Raw genomic sequence first — 15,191 nt, forward strand, 5'->3', positions numbered from 1 at the left:
GAAAGATAAGAAGCAGCTTGCCATCAGAAGATCTGGAAGAAGTGTTCTTAGCAGGGAAAACAGCAGAACAAAGGCCCTTGGCAAGAATGAGCCTAGCATATTTCAGAAATGCAGAGGAACAGTATGGATAAGAGGTAGGCAGGAGTCAGATCACCTAAGGTCTTAGGAACCTAGGAATATGGACTTTAAGTGTAAAATTAAGCCATTAAGTTAAAGAGTCTAAAACACGGATGGAAGATCTGATTTTGCTAGTTTATCTATAGTATAAATTCCTAGAAAAGAAATGCTAGGTCAAAAGGTGTGTGGAATTTAAGTTTTGATAGATATTGCTCAAATGACCTCAAAAAACTGCACCTATTTATATGCCTATGAAAAACAAATGTAGGGTGCCCGCTTCTCCAAACCTTAACAATACTGGACGTTACTTTAAAAATCTTAGCCAGGAGGTAAGAAATGATGTAAATTTTAACATCTTTGCCAACAGGTATAAAATTATTCAAATTTGTCTCCAATTTTATCTCTAATTTCTCTGTTAAGTATTTCTCAGTAATATTTTAATTTCTCTACAGTAGGAATTTGCCATGACTATTGGAAATAGGCCAGGTAAACAATATAAATAGAACAGCTCTACAAAAGAGTAAGACATAAATACGTAACTCACCTCTAGCATAGGAAAACTATATTGCAAAATGACAGTAGTTTAATATTCAGAAATCTCATGTGTTGTTACTCTTCCTCTAATGCAAAAGCTACCTACCAACAAAGTTAGTTCTATCTCTTTCTCACAATGCAGGAGAATTTAAAGGGAGCTGAATATACATCTTTGCATACTGGGTGGGCATATCTGTAGGATTCTAAGTTCTTAGAAGTAAATTTGCTGGGACAAGGATTTTTTGCAGTTAAAATATTGATACGTATAAATTACACTGTATTCCAAAAGGTTTGTACTCGTTTCTGTTCCCACCCTAAGTGTGGCAAGTAGAAGACGGCGGTGTCCTTTACATTTCCAATTACATTCCTAATTCTCTACTTCCTTAAATTAGATGTCTTGATCTCCACAATCAACATTTAAAAATGTAGAAGTTGTGAGATACAGATAATCACTCGCTAAAGCAAGTATAAATTACTAAAGCAAAAAATCTTAAAATGAATTTGGTGCACTTTTATTTGACCAATTATATTTATTCAGGTGATACAAAACTGATATACTGAATGATGGAAAAAAATACTAATAGAAATAACTTTTAAAATTTTCTTGCCTAATCACATCTATAAGTCTTTCATAATAGTTTTTGATTTATTTTGAGACATGTAAATGAAAGATACTATAAAAATGAAAAATACTATTACTAAGTACAGAAGAAAAAATTTAAATTTCAATACTTACAATCATCTAGATCTAGAAGTGAAACATCTTTGGTAAGAGGATTTCTATCTTGCTTTGTTTTGTTTTCTTTCTCCTACAAAATAATAAGTATTCCATTTATCACATGTTCTAGTTAAAAAATCTATAAAGTAGTTTTTAACATTTCAAAACAAACGTTTTTTCCTTTGCTTAGTCTTCCAAGGGAAAAAAAAAATCAAATTAAGCTTCTATATGGTTATGTGAAATGTTTTTTTGAATCAAAATTTTTATTTTAGTTGGCACGTGGTATTTCTTCTCCACCATGCAAACTGTTATTTTAAAATATTTTTTATTTAGAGATTAAAAAAGACCTTCAGAAGAAAATTTAAAAGTAAATTTTATAATCTGACAACTTTTTGCTAACATAAAAATCTAATGTGGCTCTTTGGTAGAAAATGTACAAACGTTCTCGAAAATAATTTTTAAACAAGTTGATTTAAGAAAAAGAAATGCTTGAACAATACATGCTTAGCTCTGAAATTGTCAATGGGCTTGTGATAGATTAGCCTTTCTGAGATGTAGTTTGTGACAGGCATTGTACTAGGTACTTTATATTTCAACACTGGGTTGCATCAGACTTCTTTTGCCAAAGGTATTCGTTAAAATCTATAAATGATATTTTCAGGCTCTTGCTCTTTAGGGTTGAAAAGAATTCATTTACTTTCTTTTCTGTTTTCCTTTGGGGAGACTAAGTACTCAACCATTTCTGCACATAGTTAGGGCTTCCTCCACCACAAATTTGCTTATTCAGTCTACTATATTTTTGAAATGTGGATACCCATGGACTAGATCCCTAAGCCTGAGGTATTCACAGTTCGGTTAGAGATTCAGAAAAGATGCGTAACCTTAAAAAAAGAAAGAAAAGAAAAAATAAGGCACAGTACTGAGTAGTATTATAAACAATTAAAGACCAACAGGATTAGGGTATTAAACAGATGTATCTGGGTCACCGATACCTTTATAATGTGTACTTTTTTTTTTTTTACATTAAACCTCTCAAATTGAAGGCCAAAACTTTTTTGCCAAAACATTTTTGTTCACTTATTCAATCATTCATTCATTCAATACATGTGTATAGAATTTTTAACAGATTCTGTGCTAAGCAATGGAAGTAACACAGCCAAGACAGTCTAGTCCCTGCCTTCAGATAACTTGTAATCTACCAAAGGAGTTTATATCTTATTGTTAGTGTAAATTATTACAAATATTTTTGAAGTATTCCTCTAACTACAGAAAGGTATCACTAAAGCAAAGTGTACTTTACCATCATTTAAAGTCTACATGGTTTAGAGCTCTTACAACAGTGCATATACATGAACAAAAGCAATACATCAAATAATACATCAGGTAACATTTTTAAATGATTTTAAGTCCTGCTTCTTTTTTCCCTTATGTCAATATAAAGAAAAATTATTTTCAAGGATCATACAATAATACACATTACTAAAAACATCAGCATTGATTTTCTTCTTCAAAATATTTATTTCTGCCACTGAAAACTCCAAAGCATCTAGGTGGGCTTTAATTTTCATTCGTTATTTAAAAACAAAACAAATAATGTTTGCCCCTCTCTCCATACCTGAAATAAATAACAATTTCTAGGACTGGGAAAAAAAATGTTAGTTTTGAAGCTGAAATGTAAAAGTTGCAAGTGACAGAAACAGGTTCAGAATGAATATGCCATCTCAACAAGAATAACATTCCTGTGAAGAAAGAACATATAACAAAAAGTTTATCACCATGTGACTTATCAAAATGCTATGCTGAGCACAATAGGTGTAGCTTCCTATAAGCTACAATGGTGCATGACAGTCTTTATGGAAATGTAACCTCCCCACCTGAAAAATAAGAAATCTATCAAATCAAGACAAAGTTAAAGCTGGAGGCAAGTCTATATACCTTATTTTCTACTTCACAGCCAGGAGTGTGTAACAATATCTATTAAACACACATCAGGTCACATACAACACAGGACAGAGCTGCATGTGAAACTGGCATAATCTCTTATTAGAAGCCTAAAACAAAAAGAAAAAAGGCTCTCAAAAGGACAGAATTTCATTGACTTTCTGAGTAAAGCAAATAACCAGCGACTGAAATACAACATTAGCAATAGATAATGGTCATTTCTACCGAACTGAAAAAGCCTTGCATTCCAAATCAAGGCTATAAAAAGCCTCGTGATGTGTTTGGCATTCCTCTCTTATATTTCATTTTTCATTTAAAAAAATCCACAGTAAGTTCAAAACATGTTCATATTTAAAGGATCTACTATAAAAATAAAAATCTGAATTCTAAACAAAGAAGTTAAGAGCCCTATTCCATCAAATATTTCTCCATTTGCAATTCATCTTGGTAATAGAGACAGAACCTGGGTAAATGCATATAGGACTTGAGGCAGGAGATTTTTCTTGCTCAATGCATAATTCATGTGCTCCGCCTGCAAAGTGTGTAAAATGAGAATTTCACACCGCAGCATGAGCCATGGAGCTGCAGAGAAAAGGCAGATGAAATCATATTTTACTGTGTGAATTTTATTTCTTACCCTCCCAATATTTATACAAAACCATCACTGACAAACCAAACATACTGACAGATCACCCACTGTTTCCATTGTATTAGTACTTGAGAAGAGATCAGGCAGAAAGATAGACAATTTGTTTTTGTATATTTTTTTAAATAGAGGATTAGGTTTTTAACAGCTGAGTGACTGTATTAGACTTTTATAAGGACAACAGTAACTGATCTTAAAATCTCACTACAAGAATACCTAGTTATCAATTCATCATCCTCAAATCTCCATTTGTTTCCATGGTATTCGATTATACACCTCAACACAGCAACATTTCCAAAAATGAAATACAAAGTCACAGGGTTAAGAAACTGATTTCTGTTTAACATATTTCATTTTAAATCATAAATAAAAGATCCTGGAAATACTTATTAAGCTCCAAATAATACAAACAAAAAATGTAATAATATACCTTGTAAAGATTTTAAAAAATCTATTACGCATGTTCATCTTCATGCTGATTGGAGTAAAAAAAAAAAAGCAAGCAGAAAAGATCTGACACAGAAAGCACCAAAAATGCTTCCTAAGAGGAAACCATTATAAAGAGGTTTCAAATTTAAAACTATAAAACAGGATAAATGGTATATATAGATTGTCAAACCCACACTATGCTTTGAAACCAACAAAAAGTCAAGGCTTATTTCTAGCCTCACAGGGCAAGATATTTGCATGAAATATTTTCAGTTAGTTACCAACCAAAGACAATTTAATGACTCTCTTGCCTTCAAGTCATCTAACACATCTTATTTTACAAATCTGAGGCTCACACTTACACTGTGCTTTAAAATAAAAGTACACTGCCAGCAAATTGAGACTTCTATATAAGTTAAAAAGAAGTCTAAACTGTTAAACAAATCTTCCCTATTAGATTATACCTACTTCAATAAGAAAGCTTGCTTAATGGCATTCACTTTGATTTAAAGATCTCAATTGAAGTGAAATGATATTTCTGTTCTGAAGAAATTAAAATATGAACTAAATTGGAAAAGACATAAATTGAAAGAGGCAAGGCTTTGAATTGTCAGAGTAAAACCCAATATTCCACAATCTTCACAGAAGTTATGTAATTGCAACAATCATAAATACTTGAAAAAACACAAGTAAAACTTGTTTCCTACTTCACAAATAGGGCAGACAGCTAATCAGAAAACAGTTCCTTTCACTCTTATCCACAATCTATTCAAACCACATTTATACCCAAGAATTTTTCACACGGTAGATCTTTTATTGAGGCGTATCTTAATATTTACTGACATCTGTACACTAGTCAGATGTGACCTGTGACCACTCCATGGAGCACGTAAAAGATTTAATTAGCTTCTTTGCACCTCTTAAAAAGGGACTAGCGAAGTTTTGTGAGATCCCTATAATGTGTGATAAAAACCACTGACAAGAGCATTTCAAACACTGCTAGGTATATACAGACAGTACTATTTTTCCCAAAGCTAGGACACATACTAATCTTTGATTCAAATATGGACATGGTCTTAATGCTATTAGGTGCAAGTATATTAAATATATTATTTTTCCATCGATAGATTATTATGCTTTATACACAGTTTATGTAATTAAAATGCTGTTAATATTTATAAGGAAAATACATTAAATTATTCACAATAAATTACAATTATGACTTAAAATTTTTATTTTTTTAATCACGGCTTATCTAAATCTTCAGCAGTTGGTGCATAGACACTGAAGATATAATCAGAACTACTCCATCGGTTAAGGTGTGAAGAGCGGGACTAACAAGGTGATGGTGGAAATAACTATAGTCAGTGGGAACACTCTAACTTATTGGCTGGTAATAAAAACACTGAAGCCCAGGTTCAATAAAGAAAACAACAACCCTGGCAACTTAAAAAAAATATTTTAAACAAAAATTTTACCATCTGTTCGACACATAATTTTAACTACAAGCAGAATATAACTTAATTATATCAGTAAAACACAGGATAAAGTGATATAAATCTCTTCCTGATTTAATGTAGCCTGTATTACTAATTCTTTTCTCCACGCTTCTGTGTAAACAAACAAACAGAAAGTTTCCCAAACACCGTGTGAAGTATGTGAAGTACTGAAAACACGGAACTATTAAAACTAATTTTGCTACAGGTATCATTTAGGGCAAAATAATTAGTTCATAAAAAGGATTAGACTCACATGAAAATATTTATTAAATTTGGTTCAGAAAAGAACATCTACAAAGAAAAATATGCTTGCCCATCAAAATAATTTTAACTGAAGAGAAAGATAATTTTCTTTGGTCATCACTGACAATATCTGACTTCAAACAAGGACATCTCCCAATCAATAACAGAAACAAACAAACATGACACCAGAATGCATGACGGCAGTTTCCTGTCTTATGGATATGCTAGGGTATGGTGCTGAATGACAAACACTTTCGGAACATAAACAATTCAACAGTGGTTCTCACCCTCTTGACTGTCCCTACACCATTCACATGAGTAATACCCTCTAGTCAGTAATATCCTTCATTCCATGCAGTCATTCTCAACTAGGAGAAGTGGAGGGACTACCCTTGATATAAGGCCACTTTCTCCTCAGCTTATATTTTCTGTAATAAGAGAAATGATGTAAAAGGAAGAACAAAGGCACAGAAACAGAAAAGCATACAGCATAAGAACCACAAATAGTCCACTGGGATTGGAACACAAAGAAGGTTAAGACTGGAAAGGTGGGTTTGGACATGCTAGCCTGAGGAGTTTACTGAACTCAAATGACAATGAGGCATCATTATAGTTAACTTTGACATTAATCTGGCAGCTGTAGAGAAGGATTGGGGTTGGGGAAGTGTCTGAGAATGACCAAAGGCAATGGTCTATGGGCAAGGTCATGAAGAGCTGATCTACAATGGTGGTGGTAGGAGAAGAAAAAACAGATATCAAAAATAATACACAGGATCTCTAAGACTTGGCAACTGTGTACACATATAGGATATGGGAGGGGTCAAGGACAATTATGGGTCTACAAATCTGGGAGAACAGAAAGCACGCTGGTACCAAATGACAGATCATGTCTTTGGGCTATATTGGGTTTGGGAAACCAGCATTTCCTAAGAGGTCTAAGAATTTGGTTTGAATTTGGGAAGAAAAGTTACAGTTGTAGGGATTTAGTTAGAGATATTACCATGGAAGTAACTCAGATAAATGTTTTAGCTGAGGCTACAAGAGTTAATGAGGGACTTCCCTGGTGGCACAGTGGTTAAGAATCCACCTGCCAATGCAGGGGACACGGGTTCGAGCCCTGGTCCGGGAAGATCCCACGTGCCACGGAGCAACTAAGCCCGTGCGCCACAACTACTGAGCCTGTGCTCTAGAGCCCACGAGCCACAACTACTGAGCCTGTGCTCTAGAGCCCATGAGCCACAACTGCTGAAGCCCGCAACACCTAGAGCCCACGGTCTGCAACAAGAGAAACCACTGCAATGAGAAGCCTGCGCACTGCAACGAAGACCCAATGCGGCCAAAAATAAATAAATTAGTTAAAAAAAAGGAGAGTTAATGAGTCTTACAACAGTAAATTGTAGAGGAAAAAAAGGACTAAATTAATTCATATCAATTAATATTTTTGAAAAACTTGTGTACTAATAAGCACTAACTTCGGTGCAATGTTCACACTGGGGTGTCAGAAGGAGGTAAAAAGTGAGGCAACCAAAAGATTAAAGGGTCAGAAAAGTCAGAAGAAAAAGCATGCAGAGAATATCAAGTAGTAGGGGAATAGTCATATAAAAAGACAGAGAAGGATAAACTACGAGAAGGTCACTGGGTTTGGAGAAGGATCACGGCTGACTTTTTCAGAGAACAATATCTGTAGGAAGTGATAGGAGTAGAAACCAATTTAAAAGGGACTAAGAAATAATTGGGTTAAGAAGTAGTGGCTGGAGAATATCTAGATTATTCTTCTGAACTCTCACTTTCACACATTCTCTCTTTCTCTTCCACTCCCTTCTCCTCTCTTTAAATGCTAGGAAAGCCTTGAGTGCTTTGGTTGGTGCAGGAGAAATTAATGAAAAAAGAGACTGAAGGCACAATGGACGCAGGTGATTATCCACAAAACAAGGCCAAAAGGAAACAGGACTTATTCTCGGCTATGTGGATAGGGATAGCTTACTCAAAGCTCCATTCAAAGAAAAAGGAGGAGGGTAAATAGAGATTGTGTGTCAGAGAGCACAGAGGTGGGATATGCTTACAGTGAATGTCAGCTCAGTCTTCTGCAAAAAGTAGATGGGATCACAGGCTGCAGGTAAGGGGTCACACCTGAACGTCAATTCCTAACTTGAATGGTATAAAAAGAATTGGAAAATGCAGGAGACATAAGAGTTACAAAAAAATTTCGGTTCCTTTTAGCACTGGTTTCTGTAACTCTAATACTGTTGGTCTCTCAGGGAATTAATGTTCAAGTTAAAAAATGTTAACACTGCTGTTTTATATTTATACAGGGCTTTACATTGATCTTTCACATTTGATTTTTTTGTAATAGCACTTGAAAAAAGCAGAGTAGGTAGTAGCATTTCTACTTTATAGATGAGGAAACTGAAGCATAAAGATATTATCTTCCAACAAGGAGAACATTATACCTATCTCATAGGACCACCATAAAATGAACTGTTTTTAAAGCCATATATTCAAGATACCCTCAAATTCCCATTTTCATGCTCGATATCCCCAAAATACATTGTCCAAGTGAAAGAAAAGGAAGAGAGAGGGTAAAAGTATAGATTTAGCTGGGCTGCAGATTTAAGGCAGATGAGTTTGCAGCTCTAACATACTGTCATGCTAAATTAAGGTAAAGCACCCACCATCTGCCTTCATTACTCATAATTTAGAGCAGAAGCCACAACACTTGGTGCAAGGAGGACTTTCCTACAATTATAGAGTTGCCCATTATTAGAAAACTGGTACACTTGTAATTGCATGGTACACTTCAAATCACTCAGAAAGAAATAGCAAAAAAAAATAGTTATGGTGGCTCCAAGGTGGAGAATATAAATTAAAACAAACAAGCTTATCTGCCTGTTACTGACAGGAAAGGCATTATAATATAGAGAAAATAAACTATATAAGCAAAACACATAGACATAAAACTATCAACAATGTGAGTAAAACCTGAATTTCTCAAGAGTCTTGGCTCACTGCATTACTTTGAAATTTTATACTGATTTTCTACAGTAAAATATTTTCAACTATTAAGAGATTTAATCTGATTGTTGAACGCACCAAAGAAGAAATAAATTGAATCTCTGAGCTGGGGTACCTCTGTGGCATTCTAATAGGGTCCCCTAAAGCCCAACACTATATAGGCACTAAAGTCTACAATTTTTCAACTTCTACAAAACTTCATAAGAACAACTCACTTTAATTCCACCCATTTCCCATTACTTAATTTCTTGTTTGGTCATTTTAAAAAACACAGATTTCTTACTCTGGGTTTATTTTCAATTTCTAAAGCTCCTTTATTTATTTAATTAATTTATTTAATTTTTTAATAAGTGGTTTTAAAAATTAATTAATTAATTAATTAATTTTTGACTGCCTTGGGTCTTTGTTGCTGCACGCGGGCTTTCTCTAGTTGTGGCGAGCAGGGGCCACTCTTTCTTGCAGTGCGCGGGCTTCTCATTGCGGTGGCTTCTCTTGTTGCAGACCGTGGGCTCTAGGTGAGTGGGCTTCAGTAGTTGTGGCACATGGCTCAGTAGTTGTGGCTCTCAGGCTCTAGAGCACAGGCTCAGTAGTTGTGGCGCATGGGCTTAGTTGCTCCGCAGCATGTGGGATCTTCCCGGACCAGGGCTCGAACCCGTGCGCCCTGCACTGGAAGGCGGATTCTTAACCACTGCGCCACCAGGGAAGCCCTAAAGCTCCTTTATTTTAAATGACATCTTAAGCTTTTTGTAATTTAAGTAGGAAATGAGAGGATATCAAACTCACTGTGTGGTAAGTTTTTGTAAGAGGCCAGATTAATAAACCTAAAAATCTCTAAGATTTTATGTGAATATTTGAAAAATAAAAATCCTAGACTACATACTACACAGATATGTTTTAAATATAAATTCAAGTTTCAGATAGGTTTTACAATATTCAAGAATATTTGAAATAAGGTAAGACAAATACTAGCTAATTTTTAAGCATGCTTGTTCTTTTTTTTTTTTTTTTTTAAATACGCTTATTCCTTAACAATAAATCTCTGGATGGAGGAGGGCAATTATTACTTTGATGAATTTATTTTCATACTTGGCTACTCAAATAGCATTAAAGAAATTCACGTTACCAAAACAAGTAAGTGAAAAATATAGGTTAAAAAGAAACTGAATTCAATAATGGGCAAGGTGTGACCATATTTTCAACATATGGAATAATACATTTATTTATAAAAACCACTGCATTTGAAACCTAGCAACACCATGATCCATTTATAGGCAGGGAATAATAATTAAAGATCAGAAAGATATGTATTAGGTCTGAATTGTGTATTAAAAACTACACTTTTCCAATTCATGGTTTTATTTTTTGCTGCTAAGCATCAAATTCTGGTGTTACAAATATTATACCAAAAAGCGTAATCATTGTGTTATAAGTGGTTCTTGCATTTGTTTTAAATATATGGCTACTGCATTTTTATTAACTATTAAAGAATGCATACTCTTTAATTAAACCTTTAAAAATATTCTATTTCCAAATGCCTAATATTTTTTTAAAAAGCATATTAGTCTCAATTTCTTAGGATGCATGTATATTTATATTTCTTTGCTCAGTACTATCTCTGTGACTTCCCTTTACTTCCCCTTTGGCAAAAGCCTCCCTTGTCACATCACAGCCAAGAACAAAAAAGTCATACTCATAACACTGAGGTCTCTAATTTTTGTTGGAAAGGGTTAGGTTAAAAAAAGTTTCTAACTTCTCTGCAGAGTTGAATTATAAGGGAAGCGATAATCTAGAAAAAAACAAAATAAAATCACAGGTGTGGATGAATAAAGATGGTGTTTATTTTAGTTGTCAATGACATATTAAATTCCTTGCCTGGTTTCTTGATTCTCAACAAAACACAAATTTTCAGAAATATTTATTTCTAATTGGGAAAAGACTATAAGACTATTTATTTTCAGTTACAAAAATTTGTAATCTCTTACCTTAGTAACTTTTCTGGATTCAGATTCACTTTCAGATTCTGATTCTGATGCAGAATCTGAAGAACTGTCTTCTATTGAACTAGATTCAGCATTGGAAGAATCTGAAGTTTTAGAGTTTTCATTTTCCTTATCCACATCTTCAGAATCACTAATCAGAATAACAAATTTTGAAATATTAGATACTTATATAAACAAGCTTAAGTAGTTTGAAAAAACAAATGACAAGTGTTACCATTTGTCCATTTTGCCTGTGAACCAAAATATTTATAGAGAAGTGTATTTCACTGAGAACCATTTCCTTTTAGTGTACAGAAAGACAGTAAAAATGGTTTTAAAATTCCAGAACATGTTAATGAAATGAGGAAGGTAGTATTACCTACAACCAAATAAATCAGAACCCATTCAAAACTAATTATACCACATCACACACAGTTCAAATGCAGAAGGTTATAAAATAACACTGAATGATATAATAAATAGAAAATAATTAATAATTAAATGTTTGATTTACCAGAAATACACATTAGGTGCTAACGTTAACAACTTCAAAGATAGGCTGATTTTAAAATGCTGTTTCAAAATACTAAGTGTTCATTAATAAATTTAAATATTTATACATCAACTTTTGCTGAAACAGAGTTGCATTTTATAGATTTTTCTGTCCAAGAAAAGTATTAACATATGTCCCCTAATGTGACCCTTAAACATATTATATGAGAAAATGTTAACTGGTTTAAAACAGAATTCTTCTAATGTTCTAAGTCTTACTAAAAATGTAAGATAATCAGATATAAAGTTTTAAAATACCAAACGATCAAATCTAAGTGCTGATGCTATCCATTCATTTGTTCACTCGCTCCCTTACTTAACAAATATTTACTGACTGCCCACCATATTGTTGGCACTATGTTAGGTGCTAAGGATAACAGAGGTCAGTAAGATACAGATGATCTCTATGTACTCCCTTATAGAGTCTACCGTCCATTGGAGGATACAGAGAAGTAAGCTGGCAGTGACAATAAAGCGTGGAAAATAATAAGTAATAAAGTATACTGTGTCATGAGAACACCTGGAGGAGCATCTAAACAAACTTGACCGAGAGTGGGAACGCTTCTAGAGGAAGAGACACATGAGTTGAAAAAGAGAAATAAGGCAGGCAGAAGGCAAGGGAAGTAGGTCTCCAAGAAGAGATAACATGTAAGATAGCCAAAAGGTCTTCTCTCAGGGGAAAAGAGATGCCTTGTTGTCTTTTTTATTTGCTCAAATTTGAAGGTCTAGTTCTCTTTACTGTGTGTGTGTGTGTGTGTGTGTGTGTGTGTGTGTGTATTGCTTTAAAAATCCACTTGGTTTAAAAAAAAAAAATCTATCTTGTGCCAAAGAGTATTAGGCACTTCATAAGCAACTATCTAATTCAGATGTTCTAACATATTCTTACTGGGCGCATTATTATCCTATAATATTGAGGAAAGTTAAGTAACTTGCTCAAGGACACATAGCCAGGAGGGGTGGAACTGGAATTTAATCTCAAGTCTGTCTTACTATAAAGACCATATTTTCTCCACTACCCAATATGAAAATACTTTGGAGTATTTCCCTTCAATGAAAATACTTAGGAGTATAAAACTCAAACTTAGTCATAAATAGTTATGACTACTAAAGGGTGGTTTTGAAGATACTTAAAGCCCCTCAGCTTTAAAAAATTATCATATAGTTATACTGGCAAAGTTTTAAAAAAAAATTCTAAGAGACAAGCAGAAAAACACACAGTGAAGGGAGAGTGGTGAGGCAAGGGAAGACTCGATATTTCCCTGAATGGAATTTTGTGGAGGAAATATGATTGCTATTTATTAAAAATGGAGTCATGGTAACATCTCAGAGCACATGTAATTATATTTGATGACTAAAACGTATGTTGTTCTTTTTTCTTCCCCTAGCAAAGAATGGCAATTTATTATCCCCAATTTAATGGTTAAAACATGTACTTAAAAATATAAGGTTTAGAATGTATCTGAGATTTCCTTTCGTATAATAAACAATTTTTAAAAATTCAAACATGGGTTAAAAAAAAGTCTATTTCTGAAGAAAAAAGAATGAAACTAATACAATTTATGATTATAAATTTCTAGTATATTGACTTTTGCTATTGGAAAGGATATTTAGTGCACTGAACATAACTTCCCTTTCTAAGAAATAAGACACTTTTTATAAACTATGTAATTACAGATATTCTGATATTAAACTAGAAGCACAGAACTTCTCTCTAAGAAAAGGCTACTACAAACCAAGTAACTCGCTTGCTGCAACAAGTGAATGATTCTGAATATATTTAACTTCTAGCCTTTAAGATAAGGTTTTGAAGGTAAAAGTGTTATTTTGCTTTGCATCACTCAATTTTGATGGATAATTATTGTTTACCTTACTGCTTAGAGTTTCAGATGTTAATCTAATGAAAAGAATTTACTGGTAACTAGCTTTTTAACTTTGCAATGATGAAAAGCCTGTATTAATTTAACCTACAGATTTCATTTGTTCTGAACAGGAAAAACAATATAAATCACTTTTAAAATCATTAAATCCTGACTTAAATTAATAAAGTCATAATTAGAGCATTATGCTGTGTTTGTTATGGAAGTGGCAGGGCGAGCTGCTTTAATTACTGTCTGTAATAAAAGGAGCAGAGAGCGTACTGCGCCCCAATCAGTGCTGTCAGCCAAGACTGAGCTAGGCTCCAAGCTCGTCAAGTGCGCGGGCAGCAGGCTCCCAGGGAAAGGGCCATTGTGTCTGCAGAGGCCACTCACTGACAGCAGTGGGGCAAACAGACTCAGACAATCCAAGGTATCAGCCCCAATTACTCAAAATTTTAATGACACTTTAATACATGATAATGTTGTTGATAATGGGAGATCTTAAAAAGTGCTAACACTTAAATATCTTATGACCGTCTTCCTTCACAGCCCCTGACTCTAATATTTGGATCATAATCTTTTTAATATAACATTATTTAGAAAAATCAATTGTCTTAGTTACATAATGGCAAAGTGTTGAAGGATTTAATTTTCACCCTCAGCAAAATTGCTTCAAAAGGTAATTAAGTGTTTCATGCCGTCTGCTTGATCACTTAACTCAGCCTTCCAAGGTTACACCAATTTTCAAAATGTAACCCCAAGATTTTTTCAAGTTCAAAATGAAAACTGAGCATTACAAGTAAGAGAATAATATGAATTAGTATTTTAAATTAATATTACAAGATTTAAAATCTGTTTGGGACAAAAAAAACCACACACACTTATTTTCTCACTCAATGTTAGACCAGGGGAAAAGACCAAAGAATGTTTTTGAAGGAAATTCTGACAAAATAATTCACCTTTTTCCTTTGGTTTTGGAGTTCTTCTTGGCTGCTCTTTTGTTTTCTGCCTCTGACCCACTTCCACTCCCACTCTCGTGCTCACTGGACTCCTCACTGCTGTCTCCTTCGTCATCTTGTTCCCCACTTTCACTTCCAGATTCACTCTCTGGAAAAAAGATATCCAGATGCTCCTTGATTTATAGCCATTTAATTATACATAAGGACACAAGTAAGTGTCAACATTCATCACAAATGAAACCAGATGCTGAATTTTAGTTTAGTGGACCCCAGGTGTTCCACATTTCCTATTTCTGCCCTCTGGTCACTTAGACTCCTGAACCCTGCGGCAGGGTAAGCATGGCGGGACTCCAATGCACAGAGAAGGCACTCTGCTAGTGAGTGGGGAAAGGCAAAGAAAAGATCTAAACTAAACCAAAGTGAGCCTATCTTGCTCTTCAAACCCATAAGTATTTTAGCTATGGCAAAAACTTTTCATTTAAAGAATGATTATGAGCATGATATAAGAATAAGAAATAATTTTAATTCCTCTACTTATAGTGAGAAATTTTATTTAGAGAAAAGGAAGGGATTGTTGAATTTTCTTAGGAAACAATTTTGAGAGGGAAATGAGTCATTCAAATCATCTTCAAAAATTCCTAAATTCAAAGGCAATAAAGCAACATCACTACTTAAAAAGCGCTTATTTTAGCTAGTATAGGAGTCT

General features: G+C 33.9%; 1 protein-coding gene across 3 annotated transcripts in view; it reads right to left on the bottom strand.

Annotated features, from left to right (window-relative positions):
• The window catches only part of AP3B1 (adaptor related protein complex 3 subunit beta 1), a 276,365-nt gene that overhangs the window by 81,934 nt on the left and 179,240 nt on the right, over positions 1–15,191 (bottom strand). For all 3 annotated transcript variants that reach the window (XM_089909045.1, XM_022594378.3, XM_089909046.1), the window contains 3 exons: positions 14,486–14,633; positions 11,122–11,269; positions 1,388–1,460 (listed from right to left, as the gene is read on the bottom strand). In XM_089909045.1, the coding sequence (XP_089765171.1) occupies positions 1,388–1,460; positions 11,122–11,269; positions 14,486–14,633 (369 nt within the window). The remainder of the gene's footprint in view (positions 1–1,387; positions 1,461–11,121; positions 11,270–14,485; positions 14,634–15,191) is intronic.

This window comes from Delphinapterus leucas, chromosome 3 (assembly GCF_059928025.1).
Source record: "Delphinapterus leucas isolate spDelLeu-1000000601 "Yukka" chromosome 3, BTC_Dleu_Yukka2, whole genome shotgun sequence".
Classification (NCBI taxonomy): domain Eukaryota; kingdom Metazoa; phylum Chordata; class Mammalia; order Artiodactyla; family Monodontidae; genus Delphinapterus; species Delphinapterus leucas.